The sequence below is a fragment of the Leptodactylus fuscus genome, chromosome 7 (genome assembly GCF_031893055.1).
Source record: "Leptodactylus fuscus isolate aLepFus1 chromosome 7, aLepFus1.hap2, whole genome shotgun sequence".
Taxonomy (NCBI): domain Eukaryota; kingdom Metazoa; phylum Chordata; class Amphibia; order Anura; family Leptodactylidae; genus Leptodactylus; species Leptodactylus fuscus.
Window position 1 is genome coordinate 135,285,424 of NC_134271.1, and position 16,216 is coordinate 135,301,639.

Genomic DNA, 16,216 nt, shown 5'->3' on the forward strand with positions numbered 1-16,216 from the left:
TTGTGTTTTGTGGACTTTTATATACATTTTATCAGCCTTTGCTTGATACCTACCTGTGCTGTATGAGGCATTAAATCCCGAAGATGTGATATTACCATCACTGACAAATTCAATCAGCATCTGGTTAGTGGAAGCAATGATTGTGGGTAATAACTTGTTGCCGCATGTTCTGTTCAGTATCATAGGAGAACTCCTACTGGGTCCATCATAGATTCTAATATAGTCTGCGATACAGTGTTTAGAGTTCTGAATGCTGAAGTTATTGAATGTTAAAGAAACCTATAAGAAAAATCATAAACATCTTCCTAAATATACAGTTAATTTGCATATACCTTAACTTTCATTTATAAACTTAAAAGGGTTATATAGGACTAGAAAATAGCCTATATACAAGAATAACACTGTTTATGGTAGGAAAAAAAGGGAAAAGTGTTAAGCAGAGATGGGCGAAACCCTGAAAATTATTTTTTGTTTTGGGTGGTCGGGTCTAAAGATTTGTTTCTGGTTCAATAAGTTTGCCACAAAACAGAGTTTAAATTGGCATAAAACATAGTGTAGAACATTGTCAGGGGTCCTATGACTCTATCTATAAAACATAGTGTAGAACAGTGTCAGGACTCCTAGGAACCTATCTATAAAACATAGTGTAGAACACTGTCAGGGCTTCTAGGAACCTATCTATAAAACATAGTGTAGAACACTGTCAGGGCTCCTAGGAACCTATCTATAAAACATAGTGTAGAACACTGTCAGGGCTCCTAGGAACCTATCTATAAAACATAGCGTAGAGCACTGTCAGGGCTCCTAGGAACCTATCTATAAAACATAGCGTAGAGCACTGTCAGGGCTCCTAGGAACCTATCTATAAAACATAGTGTATAATACTGTCAGGGCTCCTAGGAACCTATCTATAAAACATAGTGTATAATACTGTCAGGGCTCCTAGGAACCTATCTATAAAACATAGTGTAGAACACTGTCAGGGCTCCTAGGAACCTATCTATAAAACATAGTATAGAATACTGTCAGGGCTCCTAAGAACCTATCTATAAAACATAGTGTATAACACTGTCAGGGCTCCTAGGAACCTATCTATAAAACATAGTGTAGAACACTGTCAGGGCTCCTAGGAACCTATCTATAAAACATAGTATAGAATACTGTCAGGGCTCCTAAGAACCTATCTATAAAACATAGTGTATAACACTGTCAGGGCTCCTAGGAACCTATCTATAAAACATAGTGTATAACACTGTCAGGGCTCCTAGGAACCTATCTATAAAACATAGTGTAGAATACTGTCAGGACTCCTAGGAACCTCTCTATAAAACATAGTGTATGACACTGCCAGGGTTCCTAGGACTCTATCTAGTCCATTTCTAGCTTTCCAAGGTAAAAGGCTGAAGTTATGAATGTCTATGGAAAAACAAATGGTAAACAAACTGCTAGTTTAACCATAAACTACATTGACACTGGTTTTTGCACATTTTAACATTTAAAATGCTCCAAAACTATCAGTGTGCCTGCCAGTTGAAAAGTGATAAAGAATTGAAAGTAGAAAATAGACACTAAAAATGATCCCTTTATGGGAACCGATGTTGCAGCTCTCCAGCACTACCAATAATAATAGTGTTATTGCACTTCTGGTTACTGACAAACTTATTTAATCCAAAACAAATCTACTAACAGCAAGAAAATGCAATATTGGTAAATTTATGATCTAACTCACTTGATTATCGGGGGTTCTGATCAACCAAAGACAGTTCATGTTGTTAGAGTAATTTGCTGGATGGTTATCAGAGGTGAAACTTCCACTTGGAGCATTCAGCAGGGTGCTGCACACATCTGATAGACAGGCATAAAAAAAAATATAAAAAAAAAAACAACTTAAAACACCCCTTATCGATTTTACATTTTCAAAATATTTGAACATTTCAATATTTTATCTTTATTCTGTGATGTCATAACCAAAAAAAACAGTAGTTTAACCACTTCAGTACCGGGCCAATTTATGGTCCAGGACCAGACACATTTTAGGTTTATTTTGTCTGTGCGGTTTTGGGGGCCGTAACATTTTTCTCGTATGTCTCAGTCAACTAATTTTTGCGTCTTTTTTCGGGGACACACAGGGCTTTATTTTTATGTTGTTTTTATTTTCGAATGTGTTTTAATATTTTTTTATATCCGGGAAAATATAAACATAATAGGAGGGAAAATGTGTCTGGTTTTCAATTTATTTTAATTTTTTTATTTAATAATACAAAGTGCTACTGAAAAATCTTATAAAATAGTATTTCCTCTCAGTTACGGTAATTTTTATTTTGTATGGTGTCGTCAGGGGTGGGGCTATAACCTTTAATAACGGCGTTTTATTAGCGTATTATTATTATTTTTTTATTATTTTATTTAATTTTTTAAAAACTTTTTTATTATTATTATTATTATTATTATTTTATTTTTTTCAGATTGTGTCCCCATAAGGTGATAAGAGACCTTTGGGGACATCTGATCACTTTTTTTTTTTTGTTAGGGAGGCTGATCTCCCCTATAACTGGGGCTGGTACATTTAGCCTCAGTTTCAGGAGGAATACAGCCTCCTGCACGCTGTCTACGCAGCATACAGAGCTGATCTGGGTCCTGTAGGACCCAGAAGCTCTTGCAAGACGCTGCTCCCAGTGGATCACGTGACTGCCGGGTCAGAGGGTGGCCGCATCATGGCGGCGCCCATAGCCGTGTATACAGCGCTCATTGAGTGCTCCTCCAATGTGTTGGCTGCAAAGCCCAAATCATGAAGATTGTATCACTGTACAAATAATTCTGGACCTATCTGTATATTACTACAAGAGAAATTCAATCTGTCCTTTTAACAGCTCTTTTTTAATCTTTTTTACTTCAATATTTTAGGACGGTTCTTTTTCTGCTTTCTCTGTTGTCCCATTTTAAATTTCATGTTGATATGACCGTACGAGGGCTTGTTTGGACATTGTTTGGACATTGACGTCAAAAGTAGGCGGCGGTCACATTAATATGACTGGACTGTGTATAATGTCATGGGGAGTTAGCAATTCTTTTGCTAATTGCTACAAATTTACGTTCAGAAGCTGAGTTACAATTTACTCACTGCAGTTGTACAATTTGTTGATTTTTGCCACGTCTAAGACACTAAGTCCATCTCTTTGTCCAATAGGCACATCTGGGTCAGGAATAGGCTCAATAGTGGGATATGAATCATACTTACTGTACGCATACCTAAAGTTAAAACAAAAGAAAAGTGTTCATTGGAGATACATGACAAGTCTTTAGAGCTTCTCACTTGTTATTTATCGAGTCCTCACCAGCTAGAACATTGATGACAAACATTTTAGCATCACCTAAATTTACCTTAAATCAGCAAATGATGTAGTTTGTAGTTGTTCTTCCTTTTGGCTAATAGGTGAGGGTCCCGAACAAAGAACCCCATCTTTATTAACATAGGGTTCCTTAAAGAGGACCTTTCACCACCTCCAACACGTCCAGCTCTTTATATCAGTTCATAGGTGCTGCTCCATTTATTCTGGCTCAGTTGGAATATTTTCTGTAGCTCCCGCCATTCTTGAGCAATCAATGCAGTTAGTTTTGGTATCTGATATACAATTTAGTTTCTGTATTGTCAGGAGGGCAGTGTCAGGCAGGAGCAGACAAGGGGTGTGATTCTGAGCTCTGACACTGGCTGGCTCTGACTGGAGCTCTGAATCACACCTCCCTGCCTGACACCACCATCAGACATTACAGAGCCTAAATAGCACATCAGGCACCAAAACTAACTGTACTTTTTGGTGGGAAATGGCAGGGGTTGCAGAAAAAAAAATCCAACTCTGGACCACATGACTCCTGCCTTAGCCTTAGTCAATCATACAAAGGACTTTTTTGAAGCAATGTGGGATTTACCTTGGTTCGAAAGATGTAACTTTCTTATTGCTCCAAAAAGCTCATTTGTATATTGAAAATATGGCAGTATTTCCGTTTTGGAGGTACCAATTCCTAAGGGGAAACACCTTCATGATTCAGGTGACCCAAGCCTAGCTATATGTGGGACTAACATGATGATATACAGAGTTCTGCTGCCCTTTATTATACTAACTTGGAATAATGCATTGTTGACTCGTAATCATATGGGAGGCCCAAAGTATTTCCACCCACTTTTGCAAAATTGTTCTCAGAACCTGCAAAAACAAAAAATAAAATACTACATTATATTATTATAATATTATTATTATAGTTCACACAACATACAGTGTTGGCCAAAAGTATTGGCACCCCTGCAATTTTGTCAGATAATACTCATTTTCTTCCAGAAAATGATTGCAATCACAAATTCTTTGGTATTATTATCTTCATTTATTTTGTCTTCAATGGAAAACCACAAAAAAAATTGTCAAAAAGCCAAATTGGATATAATTCAACAGCAAACATAAAAAAGGGGGTGGTAAAAAGTATTGGCACTGTTTGAAAAATCATGTGATGCTTCTCTAATTTGTGTAATTAACAGCACCTGTTACTTACCTGCGGCACCTAACAGGTGGTGGCAATAACTAAATCACACTTGCGGCCAGTTGAAATGGATTAAAGTTGACTCCACCTCTGTCCTGTGCCCTTGTGTGTACCACATTGAGCATGGAGAAAAGAAAGAAGACCAAAGAACTGTCTGAGGACTTGAGAAACAAAATTGTGAGGAAGCATGAGCAATCTCAAGGCTACAAGTCCATCTCCAAAGACCTGAATGTTCCTGTGTCTACCATGTGCAGTGTCATCAAGAAGTGTAAAGCCCATGGCACTGTGGCTAACCTCCCTAGATGTGGACGGAAAAGAAAAATTGACGAGAGATTTCAACGCAAGATTGTGCAGATGGTGGATAAAGAACCTCGACTAACATCCAAACAAGTTCAAGCTGCCCTGCAGTCCGAGGGTACAACAGTGTCTCCCGTACTATCCGTCAGCGTCTGAATGAGAAGGGACTGTATGGTAGGAGACCCAGGAAGACCCCACTTCTTACCCAGAGACATAAAAAAGCCAGGCTGGAGTTTGCCAAAACTTACCTGAGAAAGCCAAAAGCATTTTGGAAGAATGTTCTCTGGTCAGATGAGACAAAAGTGGGAAAAGGCATCAACATAGAGTATACAGGGGAAAAAAAGAGGCCTTCAAAGAAAAGAAAAATGTTTTGGGGTTGCTTTGCTGCCTCTGGCACTGGACTGCTTGACCGTGTGCATGGCATTATGAAGTCTGAAAACTATCAACACATTGTGCAGCATAATGTAGGGCCCAGTGTGAGAAAGCTGGGTCTCCCTCAGAGGTCATGGGTCTTCCAGCAGGACAAGGACTCAAAACACACTTCAGGTCAGCACTAGAAAATGGTTTGAGAGAAAGCCCTGGAGACTTGTAGAGTGGTAGCAATTAGAGATGAGCGAACACTAAAATGTTCGAGGTTCGAAATTCGATTCGAACAGCCGCTCACTGTTCGAGTGTTCGAATGGGTTTCGAACCCCATTATAGTCTATGGGGAACATAAACTCGTTAAGGGGGAAACCCAAATTCGTGTCTGGAGGGTCACCAAGTCCACTATGACACCCCAGGAAATGATACCAACACCCTGGAATGACACTGGGACAGCAGGGGAAGCATGTCTGGGGGCATAAAAGTCACTTTATTTCATGGAAATCCCTGTCAGTTTGCGATTTTCGCAAGCTAACTTTTCCCCATAGAAATGCATTGGCCAGTGCTGATTGGCCAGAGTACGGAACTCGACCAATCAGCGCTGGCTCTGCTGGAGGAGGCGGAGTCTAAGATAGCTCCACACCAGTCTCCATTCAGGTCCGACCTTAGACTCCGCCTCCTCCGGCAGAGCCAGCGCTGATTGGCCGAAGGCTGGCCAATGCATTCCTATGCGAATGCAGACTTAGCAGTGCTGAGTCAGTTTTGCTCAACTACACATCTGATGCACACTCGGCACTGCTACATCAGATGTAGCAATCTGATGTAGCAGAGCCGAGGGTGCACTAGAACCCCTGTGCAAACTCAGTTCACGCTAATAGAATGCATTGGCCAGCGCTGATTGGCCAATGCATTCTATTAGCCCGATGAAGTAGAGCTGAATGTGTGTGCTAAGCACACACATTCAGCACTGCTTCATCACGCCAATACAATGCATTAGCCAGTGCTGATTGGCCAGAGTACGGAATTCGGCCAATCAGCGCTGGCCAATGCATTCTATTAGCCCGATGAAGTAGAGCTGAATGTGTGTGCTAAGCACACACATTCAGCACTGCTTCATCAAGCCAATACAATGCATTAGCCAGTGCTGATTGGCCAGAGTACGGAATTCGGCCAATCAGCGCTGGCTCTGCTGGAGGAGGCGGAGTCTAAGGTCGGACCTGAATGGAGACTGGTGTGGAGCGATCTTAGACTCCGCCTCCTCCAGCAGAGCCAGCGCTGATTGGCCGAATTCCGTACTCTGGCCAATCAGCACTGGCTAATGCATTGTATTGGCGTGATGAAGCAGTGCTGAATGTGTGTGCTTAGCACACACATTCAGCTCTACTTCATCGGGCTAATAGAATGCATTGGCCAGCGCTGATTGGCCGAATTCCGTACTCTGGCCAATCAGTGCTGGCCAATGCATTCTATTAGCTTGATGAAGCAGAGTGTGCACAAGGGTTCAAGCGCACCCTCGGCTCTGATGTAGCAGAGCCGAGGCTGCACAAGGGTTCAAGCGCACCCTCGGCTCTGATGTAGGAGAGCCGAGGGTGCACTTGAACCCTTGTGCAGCCTCGGCTCTGCTACATCAGAGCCGAGGGTGCGCTTGAACCCTTGTGCACACTCTGCTTCATCAAGCTAATAGAATGCATTGGCCAGCGCTGATTGGCCAATGTATTCTATTAGCCTGATGAAGTAGAGCTGAATGTGTGTGCTAAGCACACACATTCAGCTCTACTTCATCGGGCTAATAGAATGCATTGGCCAGCGCTGATTGGCCAGAGTACGGAACTCGACCAATCAGCGCTGGCTCTGCTGGAGGAGGCGGAGTCTAAGATCGCTCCACACCAGTCTCCATTCAGGTCCGACCTTAGACTCCGCCTCCTCCAGCAGAGCCAGCGCTGATTGGCCGAATTCCGTACTCTGGCCAATCAGCACTGGCTAATGCATTGTATTGGCGTGATGAAGCAGTGCTGAATGTGTGTGCTTAGCACACACATTCAGCTCTACTTCATCGGGCTAATAGAATGCATTGGCCAATCAGCGCTGGCCAATGCATTCTATTAGCGTGAACTGAGTTTGCACAGGGGTTCTAGTGCACCCTCGGCTCTGCTACATCAGATTGCTACATCTGATGTAGCAGTGCCGAGTGTGCATCAGATGTGTAGTTGAGCAAAACTGACTCAGCACTGCTAAGTCTCTGCATTCGCATAGGAATGCATTGGCCAGCCTTCGGCCAATCAGCGCTGGCTCTGCCGGAGGAGGCGGAGTCTAAGGTCGGACCTGAATGGAGACTGGTGTGGAGCGATCTTAGACTCCGCCTCCTCCAGCAGAGCCAGCGCTGATTGGTCGAGTTCCGTACTCTGGCCAATCAGCGCTGGCCAATGCATTCTATTAGCCCGATGAAGTAGAGCTGAATGTGTGTGCTTAGCACACACATTCAGCTCTACTTCATCAGGCTAATAGAATACATTGGCCAATCAGCGCTGGCCAATGCATTCTATTAGCTTGATGAAGCAGAGTGTGCACAAGGGTTCAAGCGCACCCTCGGCTCTGATGTAGCAGAGCTGAGGGTGCACAAGGGTTCAAGTGCACCCTCGGCTCTCCTACATCAGAGCCGAGGGTGCGCTTGAACCCTTGTGCAGCCTCGGCTCTGCTACATCAGAGCCGAGGGTGCGCTTGAACCCTTGTGCACACTCTGCTTCATCAAGCTAATAGAATGCATTGGCCAGCACTGATTGGCCAGAGTACGGAATTCGGCCAATCAGCGCTGGCCAATGCATCCCTATGGGAAAAAGTTTATCTCACAAAAATCACAATTACACACCCGATAGAGCCCCAAAAAGTTATTTTTAATAACATTCCCCCCTAAATAAAGGTTATCCCTAGCTATCCCTGCCTGTACAGCTATCCCTGTCTCATAGTCACAAAGTTCACATTCTCATATGACCCGGATTTGAAATCCACTATTCGTCTAAAATGGAGGTCACCTGATTTCGGCAGCCAATGACTTTTTCCAATTTTTTTCAATGCCCCCAGTGTCGTAGTTCCTGTCCCACCTCCCCTGCGCTGTTATTGGTGCAAAAAAGGCGCCAGGGAAGGTGGGAGGGGAATCGAATTTTGGCGCACTTTACCACGTGGTGTTCGATTCGATTCGAACATGGCGAACACCCTGATATCCGATCGAACATGTGTTCGATAGAACACTGTTCGCTCATCTCTAGTAGCAATGAGTCCAGCCCTGAATCCCATAGAACACCTGTGGGGGAGGAGAGATCTCTTGGTGGCAGTTTGGAGAAGGCCCCCTTCACATCTCAGGGGGGACCTGGAGCAGTTTGCCAAAGAAGAATGGTCTAAAATTCCAGCAGAGCCTTGTAAGAAACTCATTGATGGTTACCGGAAGCGGTTGTGCGCAGTTATTGTGTCTAAAGGTTGTGCTACCAAGTATTAGGCTGAGGGGGCCAATACTTCTGTCCGGCCCATTTTTGGAGTTTTGTGTAAAATGATCAATGATTTGACTTTTTTTTTCGTTCTCTTTTGTGTTTTTTCATTGCAACAAAATAAATGAAGATATTATTACCAAAGAGTTTGTGCTTGCAATCATTTTCTGGAAGAAACTGAGTATTATCTAACAGAATTGCAGGGGTGCCAATACTTTTGGCCAACACTAATATATATATATATATATATATATATATATATATATATATATATATATATATCTCAATAAAATGGCATAACACGTGTATCATTAGGCTGTGCTCACACTACCACTGCTGTCTGCCCTGGGGTTTACACCAGAAACTGGACAGGGGACGGCTTGCCGGCGGTCAGCTTTACTACTCATTCCTTTGAATGGGTTTTTAAAGGTCCTTATGCGACCTCTCCACCTGGAAACCGTTTTTTTGCACGGACACAAAGTCGTACATGCAGGACTTTGTGTCCATGCACAAAAAAAAAATGGTTTCCAGGCGGAGAGGCCGCGTAAGAACACTTGCGGTCACCTTTAAAAACCCATTCAAAGCAATGAGTATTAAAGCTGACTGCCGGCAAGCCGTCCCCTGTCCGGTTTCCCCGGGGTTTACAACAGAAACCCCGTGGCAGTCAGCATCGGTAGTGTGAATGCCATTTAAGAAAACATGTTAAAAAGTATTACAACCATTTCCAAAATCCTTGAAATCCCCTTGAAGTACACAACACCTGGTGAAATGTTTGTGTAGTTTACAGTGATATAGTTATCACGATCCATCCGGCTATTTTCATGGTAAAACCCCAAGACGTGATTTAATTCGTGTTGTATAATCCCTCGGTACATGCAGCCAGCTCCTATATTTACGGACTGAGCTCCTCTCACTCGTCCAACTCTGGATAGACAACTGGAATAACGGAAAGAGAAATAAATGTGTTAGGAGCTTCGTCATTACGGGCTGACTGATTAGTGGATGGACTCTACAACAGTTCTTGAAAGGCAAAGGGTCCATAACAGGATTACCCAAAAACCCTCCATACTATAACATGATCATGGTCAGTTCCCAAACAGAATGTGTTTGTTGCTAAAGACAATACAGTACAAGTCTGTAGCAGTCTAGGTTTCTCGTTCATAACACCAGTGCAAAGGGTGGCTGGTTGTCAATCACATAACACATAATGGATGCCATGACACCAAATTCCCTTCTGCTAAGTGCTTGGAAATAGTTAAGGGAAAAATTGAAAATGGTAAAAACTGGGTATGAGAGCGCCACTGAGTGGATGTAGGTTAATAAAATCACTTTATTGGTTCCAAAGACAGAGGTAAAAGAAGGCTTCGCATTTCGATGCTGATCTAGCATCTTCCTCAGGCCACTATAACAACAATAGAAAGAATACCCAATGTATAATCCACCTAGCATATTCATAACACTATAACATAGTAAAATAATGTGAAATTATCAAACCACTTGTAATAAACCAGTTTAGAAGACAGGGTTGTATCCTCATTTAGATATATCTATATACACAGAGAATATAAATGGTTACAATATGTGAATGCAGTATATAGACAGTATATAGACAGTACAATGGTCTAGCGGAATGATACTGATGATGATAGTGGTAGTAGTAGAGATATGTAGTGGTCAGCAGAATAGGGGAGTTGTGTACACAATACTGAGCAGGTTGTATAGAGTTAACTGCACTTACATGTAAAGTCCACTGTCAGAGCGTGGGAACCTGTTACCGCACACTCTGAACAGTGTGAACTAAATAGATCCCCTCCCAGACGCTGAGCGCTCCGGCATCTGCAGGGGAGGGGTTAGGAAAAGGGGGCGTGGTTTACGGATTGGGGGGCAGAATTGCTAGAACAAATGGTGATGTTAATGAAAAGATCAAGCAGCAAACTTCATATAAAGGTGTAGGGCAAGAAGTAATACAATGTGAGGACCAATTAGTGGTAGTAAGTAGAGTTGGTAGAACAGGTGAGTATGTAATATGAGCTGGTGTACACCCCCCACTGAGGGGAGAATGGATGTGCCAAATGTATAGCCCATGCTAGTATAATAGGACAACAGAACTGACAAAGTGTAATAAAATGTCTGGAATTCTCTGTTCTTCCTTTCCCATATTCCAGACATTGTATTACACTTCATACTGTCCTAATTGATACAGGATAGTCTGTTGTTGAGAGGCAGAGATTCCTAGCAGCAAAAATAACTATAGCAGGAAAAGAGAACAAAAATGGGGGGACACTCATCACATGGCAGAAAATCTTCTTAGAAACACAGTCCTTTATTTAAAGTGCATTAAACACATCTCCTGGGAGGGAGCGATAGCATCGTAGGCAAAGAGGCAACAGCCGTTCCGCGCTCTCCAAAGCGCTTTCTCAAGCCTTGTGTGCAATACAAAGTGCATGAGATTACAGGTTTAAATGCAACAGGTCTTAATCAGGAATTCAGGAATTAAACCTGATTAAGACCTGTTGCATTTAAACCTGTGACCTCATGCACTTTGTATTGCACACAAGGCTTGAGAAAGCGCTTTGGAGAGCGTGGAACGGCTGTTGCCTCTTTGCCTACGATGCTATCGCTCCCTCCCAGGAGATGTGTTTAATGCACTTTAAATAAAGGACTGTGTTTCTAAGAAGATTTTCTGCCATGTGATGAGTGTCCCCCCATTTTTGTTCTTTTTTTCCTGCTATATTTACGTACACTTTGGGTTGCTGAGCACCACCACACTAGTGGCAAAGACAATTGTCAAGTCCCATATTAAGGTTTGTTGTTTGATATATTACAGACAATGGTGAACCTTTGGTTCGAGAATTAGCAGTGCCACCTTTTTCTACCTTTTTGCACCTTTTGTCGCTAGGAGTCCCCCTCCAGGCATGATGTTAAGATGGGTAAATCTGGCCAACACACAGATCGAGTTTCACAGCTGAAACTCAGTGTATGTAAATGCTGGGTTAGGCTTACATGTTGGGAAATGTATTTAAACTACAAAGTTGCTTCTTTCAGTTCAATAATGTATCTCACCGAGAGGTACACTACCCAAAAGAAGCCCGAGAGCCTTGTGATAGGGTAGAATAGTGAGCACTTTTATGCTACTTGTAGCAAGACTCAAGTTTTGTAGCTATCCAACATTTCTATCTGGGTGTTTTTTTTTGTTTTTTTTTATATATATTTTTTTTTTATTTATTTATTTATTTATTTTTTTAATGTAGATTGTGAGCCCCACATAGAGCTCACAATGTACATTTCTCCCTATCAGTACGTCTTTTGAATATGGGATGGAAATCCACACAAACACAGGGAGAACATACAAACTCCATGCAGATGTTTTTTTGCCCTTGGCGGGATTTGAACACCAGGACTCCAGCGCTGCAAGGCTGCAGTGCTAACCACTGAGCCACCGTGTGGCCCCTTGTTTTTTTAATTTTTGTCAATGAGTGTCCATGGAAACTGTAGAAGCTAAATAAAATAACGGTTTTAAATAATCCCAATTCCAAATTTTTTTATGGTAGCTCAAAAAATATACAAAATCATACTAATAAAAAATAATCCTACATACTAAATAGGTTTTAAACTTTACATATGTAATCTGCTGACAGTACTTACAGTCTACATGCGTTCCATTCCATCTTGGCCATACAGAGCTTTATGCCACTTACTGTGAACCTAAAACTTACCCCCCAGTAGAAGAGATGTAAAGATAAGTGTCTTCTGTTGCCCTATTTACAAAGCGCACACACGTCAATGATTCATATTCTTGTATTGAGGTTGTAAATAGGTTCTGCTGGTTAATATCTAGTTAGAGAAAGAGGACAATATTTAAGGATGGACATGGCACTTCCAATGAGAGTTATTCACTATAAATGCATATATTACTAGAGAATGAAGTGTTGTAACTTACTGTATCTTGAATCTAAGGTATAAGGCACTTGGACAGTCCCGTCTCCAGATTTTGGCCATAGGCAGGCTCTACAGCTACCGGCATTCCGGCTTATCCTTTCCAATATATCCCCTTGGACTATTAGTAACGTGCTGTTCATGAGCTCTTAGTAGGAGAGGAAAACATCTATGAGCATGATCTGTAGAGATAGAGGATGGACCTCCATCTGGTAGAGTAACTGAGCAATGACGTTAATAGCTACAAAATTATACCGATGCTTGTAGAATTTCCAAAACGTATCTTAATTTTTTTCCCACTATAAAATAGAACATCATACACATACCTTTATACCACATACATAGTACTGCTATATCAAACACACTCATATTACCATTATAAGTACATACAGTACCATTAATACCTGACATATATAATATTACTAGATGATACGTATATACATACATAGCATATACACATATAATTGAGGGAGGTATGGTATACAGTGGAGAGAACCTTTCTGTTTTTGTTGTGTGATATTATACTGCAATGTGTTATCAGATTCAAGTGAATGGAAAGACGGGATTTCCAAACTGCACATGGGGCAAGTGCATGAGAGTTTTTCAGTTTTAAAGAGGACCTTTCATCAGATTGGGCACAGGCAGTTCTATGTACTGCTGGAAAGCTGACAGTGTGCTGAATTCAGCGCACTGTTGGCTTTGCCGATCGGTGCCCGGTGTAAAGCGCTATCGGTCCCGGTACTGTAGCGCTTTACAGTCAAAAGGGGCGTTTCAAACAGTTAGCCAGGGACACCCTTCTGCCCAGCGGCGCCAATAGCGCTGTACAGTGTGAGCGGGGAGGAACGCCCCCTCCCTCTGCTCACAGTGCTCGTCTATAAACGAGTATTATCAGGAGAGAGAGGGGGGAGTTCCTCCCCGCTCACACAGTACAGTGCGATAGGCACTGCTGGGCAGAAGGGCATCCCTGGCTAACTGTCAGAAACTCCCTTCTGACTGTAAAGCCCTACGGTACCAGGACTGATAGCGCTTTACCCAGGGCACGGATCGGGAAAGCCAACAGTGCGCTGAATTCAGTGCACTGTCAGCTTTCCAGCAGTATATAGAACTGCCTGTGCCGGATCTGATGAAAGGTCCTCTTTAAGGAGTAATCCAATGGCTACAGTTTGACTCTTCTCGATAGAGATTAGCAGGAAACAATAGATTGCGTTCAACTATCAAAAATGTAGGTTGGATCAACATAAAGGGAGCCTTTCACCATAAAACTCGATATCTAACCAGGCATAGTCCATAGTCTGGGACATTATACGGTCTGCCATCATGTTTTTAGATAGCCTAATTGGTGCACCATTTCCAACAAAAACCACTGCGTTTCTGCAACATGGGGCTTTAGCCTTAAAGCTTTGTAACCATCTGGTGACCATGTGCCTTATAAACCCTCTGGCTAGGGTTCTGGGCAAGGAAAAAACTGCTAACAAGTATAATTTTACGCAGCATTCGGGTCTCCGCTATGAGGTTTCTGTCTTTTGCATACAACAGACGGAAACCTGTCAGACCGGGTCTAGCCGTGAGCGCCAGTAAGCATTTTGAGCTGCTAAACCATTTTTTTTTTTAAACTGGACGCAAAGTCCTGCATGTCCGACTTTGTGTCCAATTTAAAAAAACGTTTTCGCTGCAGAGAGCACAAAACGATCACTGGCGCTCACGGACGGACACTTTTCAAACCCATTCATTTGAATAGGTTTGAAAAATGCCAGCAGGTTTCCGTCTCCTGCCCAGTTTCGGGCAGGAAACAGAAACGTGAAAGCGGAGACCCCGGGCGCAGATGTGAACGAGCCCTTACCAGTATAATATAAGTATAATTTTACCAATATAAGTATTATATAAGAATAATTTTACTGTACCTTTGTTTACTTCAACAATCTGGGAAAAGATATCAGTAGAAAGTTTGTCGTTATCTGTAAATATAGTAAAATCAATTTTTATTATAAGGCCTTCATCTTCATAAATCAGGCAAATCCTCCACCAACAAGGGGATTATCAAGACCATATATACAGTACACCCGTCTTGATGAATCACAATATAGGAAATTTCTGTAAGTTTACATAATAAAATGGTTAGTCTTCATTTCCCTAAGACTAAGGCTACATGCCCATGTATGCTTTCATGAAGAATCAGCATTGGTCCACATGGCTATCTATGCGCCGTCTGTGCCCTCAAATGACCCATTCATTTACTAATGAGCCTGGGCTGAAATACAGGCTGAGTTTCTTTTTTGGGACTTAATGCCCCTGCACAGACCTGCGATAATACTAAGACATGTGTATGGGGCCATAAGAAAATAATGGGCAGTGTGCTGGATATTGTAAACTCAGAGCTCACTGACAGCACATATGCAAGAAATGTCTTTAAAGTTTCTGAGAATACATGAAAGCCATGAAAAGTATAAAACGTACCGATAGTTTGTTTTGTTTCATCTGTGCTCTCCTGGGCGGGAAGAAAATCGTTATATTTAGTGACATTATAAAATAGATGCACAACATTTTACTTAGAGAATAAGGGATAAACGGAAGAGAACAAATACATTGATATAAGATAGATAGATAGATAGATAGATAGATAGATAGATAGATAGATAGATAGATAGATAGGAGATAGATAGATAGATAGATAGGAGATAGATAGATAGATAGATAGATAGATAGATAGATAGATAGATAGGAGATATATAGATAGATAGATAGATAGATAGATAGATAGATAGATAGATAGAAGATAGATAGATAGATAGATAGATAGATAGATAGATAGCAATGGGATAGATAAGATGGATGGATGTAGAGAGAGAGAGAGAGAGAGAGAGAGAGATAGATAGATAGATAGATAGATAGATAGATAGATAGATAGATAGGAGATAGATAGATAGATATGAGATAGATAGATAGATAGATAGATGATAGATAGATAGATAGATAGATAGATAGATAGATAGATAGATAGATAGATAGATAGAATGACTTTAACAGTAAATTAGAATTCCGTTCACGGTCTCACCTTGGTTACAGGTACACTTGTAACAGAAACAACCAGACAGGCCAGAAGAATGATGCGAATGCTTTGCTTCATCTTGTTGTCAGGAGGCCTGTGTTCTGTCCTTCTCACTGATGGCTCCTTCTTATATAGGACAGACCATCCAATAAGCCCCCAGGGAAAGTGACCCACCTGCTGGGCTATAACAATACAACTTCATTATCCTAATCACGTCTCTATTTTCTTTAGGAATTGGGAACTTCACTGAAAACTGAGGATGAAAAGTCCGGCATGTAGACCTATAAATCGTGTTTTTCATTTCTCGCACACTTACCCATTCCTTTCTATGGGCTCATACACACAACCGTGTATTGTCATAGTCCCTTGTATGGGGCTTCTTACTGAAGTATGGGTGTATAGCTCTTGTGCAATGGCTGTTGCTGGGAGGTCAATTCAAACAGATATATATATATATATATATATATATATATATATATCTGGCATTCTAAAATGTGAAACAGTGTTTCTGGTGTCATACAAAATGTGAGATTCTCTTCTCTCATATGACACCAAGATCACAGTC

General features: G+C 41.7%; 1 protein-coding gene across 1 annotated transcript in view; it reads right to left on the reverse strand.

The window, feature by feature from the left end:
* The window catches only part of LOC142213375 (embryonic protein UVS.2-like), a 49,952-nt gene extending 33,981 nt beyond the window's left edge, over positions 1 to 15,971 (reverse strand). Inside the window, exons 1-11 of the mRNA XM_075281692.1 lie at positions 15,968 to 15,971; positions 15,658 to 15,833; positions 15,060 to 15,090; positions 14,507 to 14,560; positions 12,610 to 12,753; positions 12,386 to 12,503; positions 9,430 to 9,605; positions 4,121 to 4,202; positions 3,122 to 3,249; positions 1,730 to 1,845; positions 54 to 279 (exon numbers count right to left, since the gene is read on the reverse strand). Of these exons, the coding sequence (XP_075137793.1) occupies positions 54 to 279; positions 1,730 to 1,845; positions 3,122 to 3,249; positions 4,121 to 4,202; positions 9,430 to 9,605; positions 12,386 to 12,503; positions 12,610 to 12,753; positions 14,507 to 14,560; positions 15,060 to 15,090; positions 15,658 to 15,833; positions 15,968 to 15,971 (1,255 nt within the window). The remainder of the gene's footprint in view (positions 1 to 53; positions 280 to 1,729; positions 1,846 to 3,121; positions 3,250 to 4,120; positions 4,203 to 9,429; positions 9,606 to 12,385; positions 12,504 to 12,609; positions 12,754 to 14,506; positions 14,561 to 15,059; positions 15,091 to 15,657; positions 15,834 to 15,967) is intronic.
* Between the last annotated feature and the right edge of the window lie 245 nt (positions 15,972 to 16,216).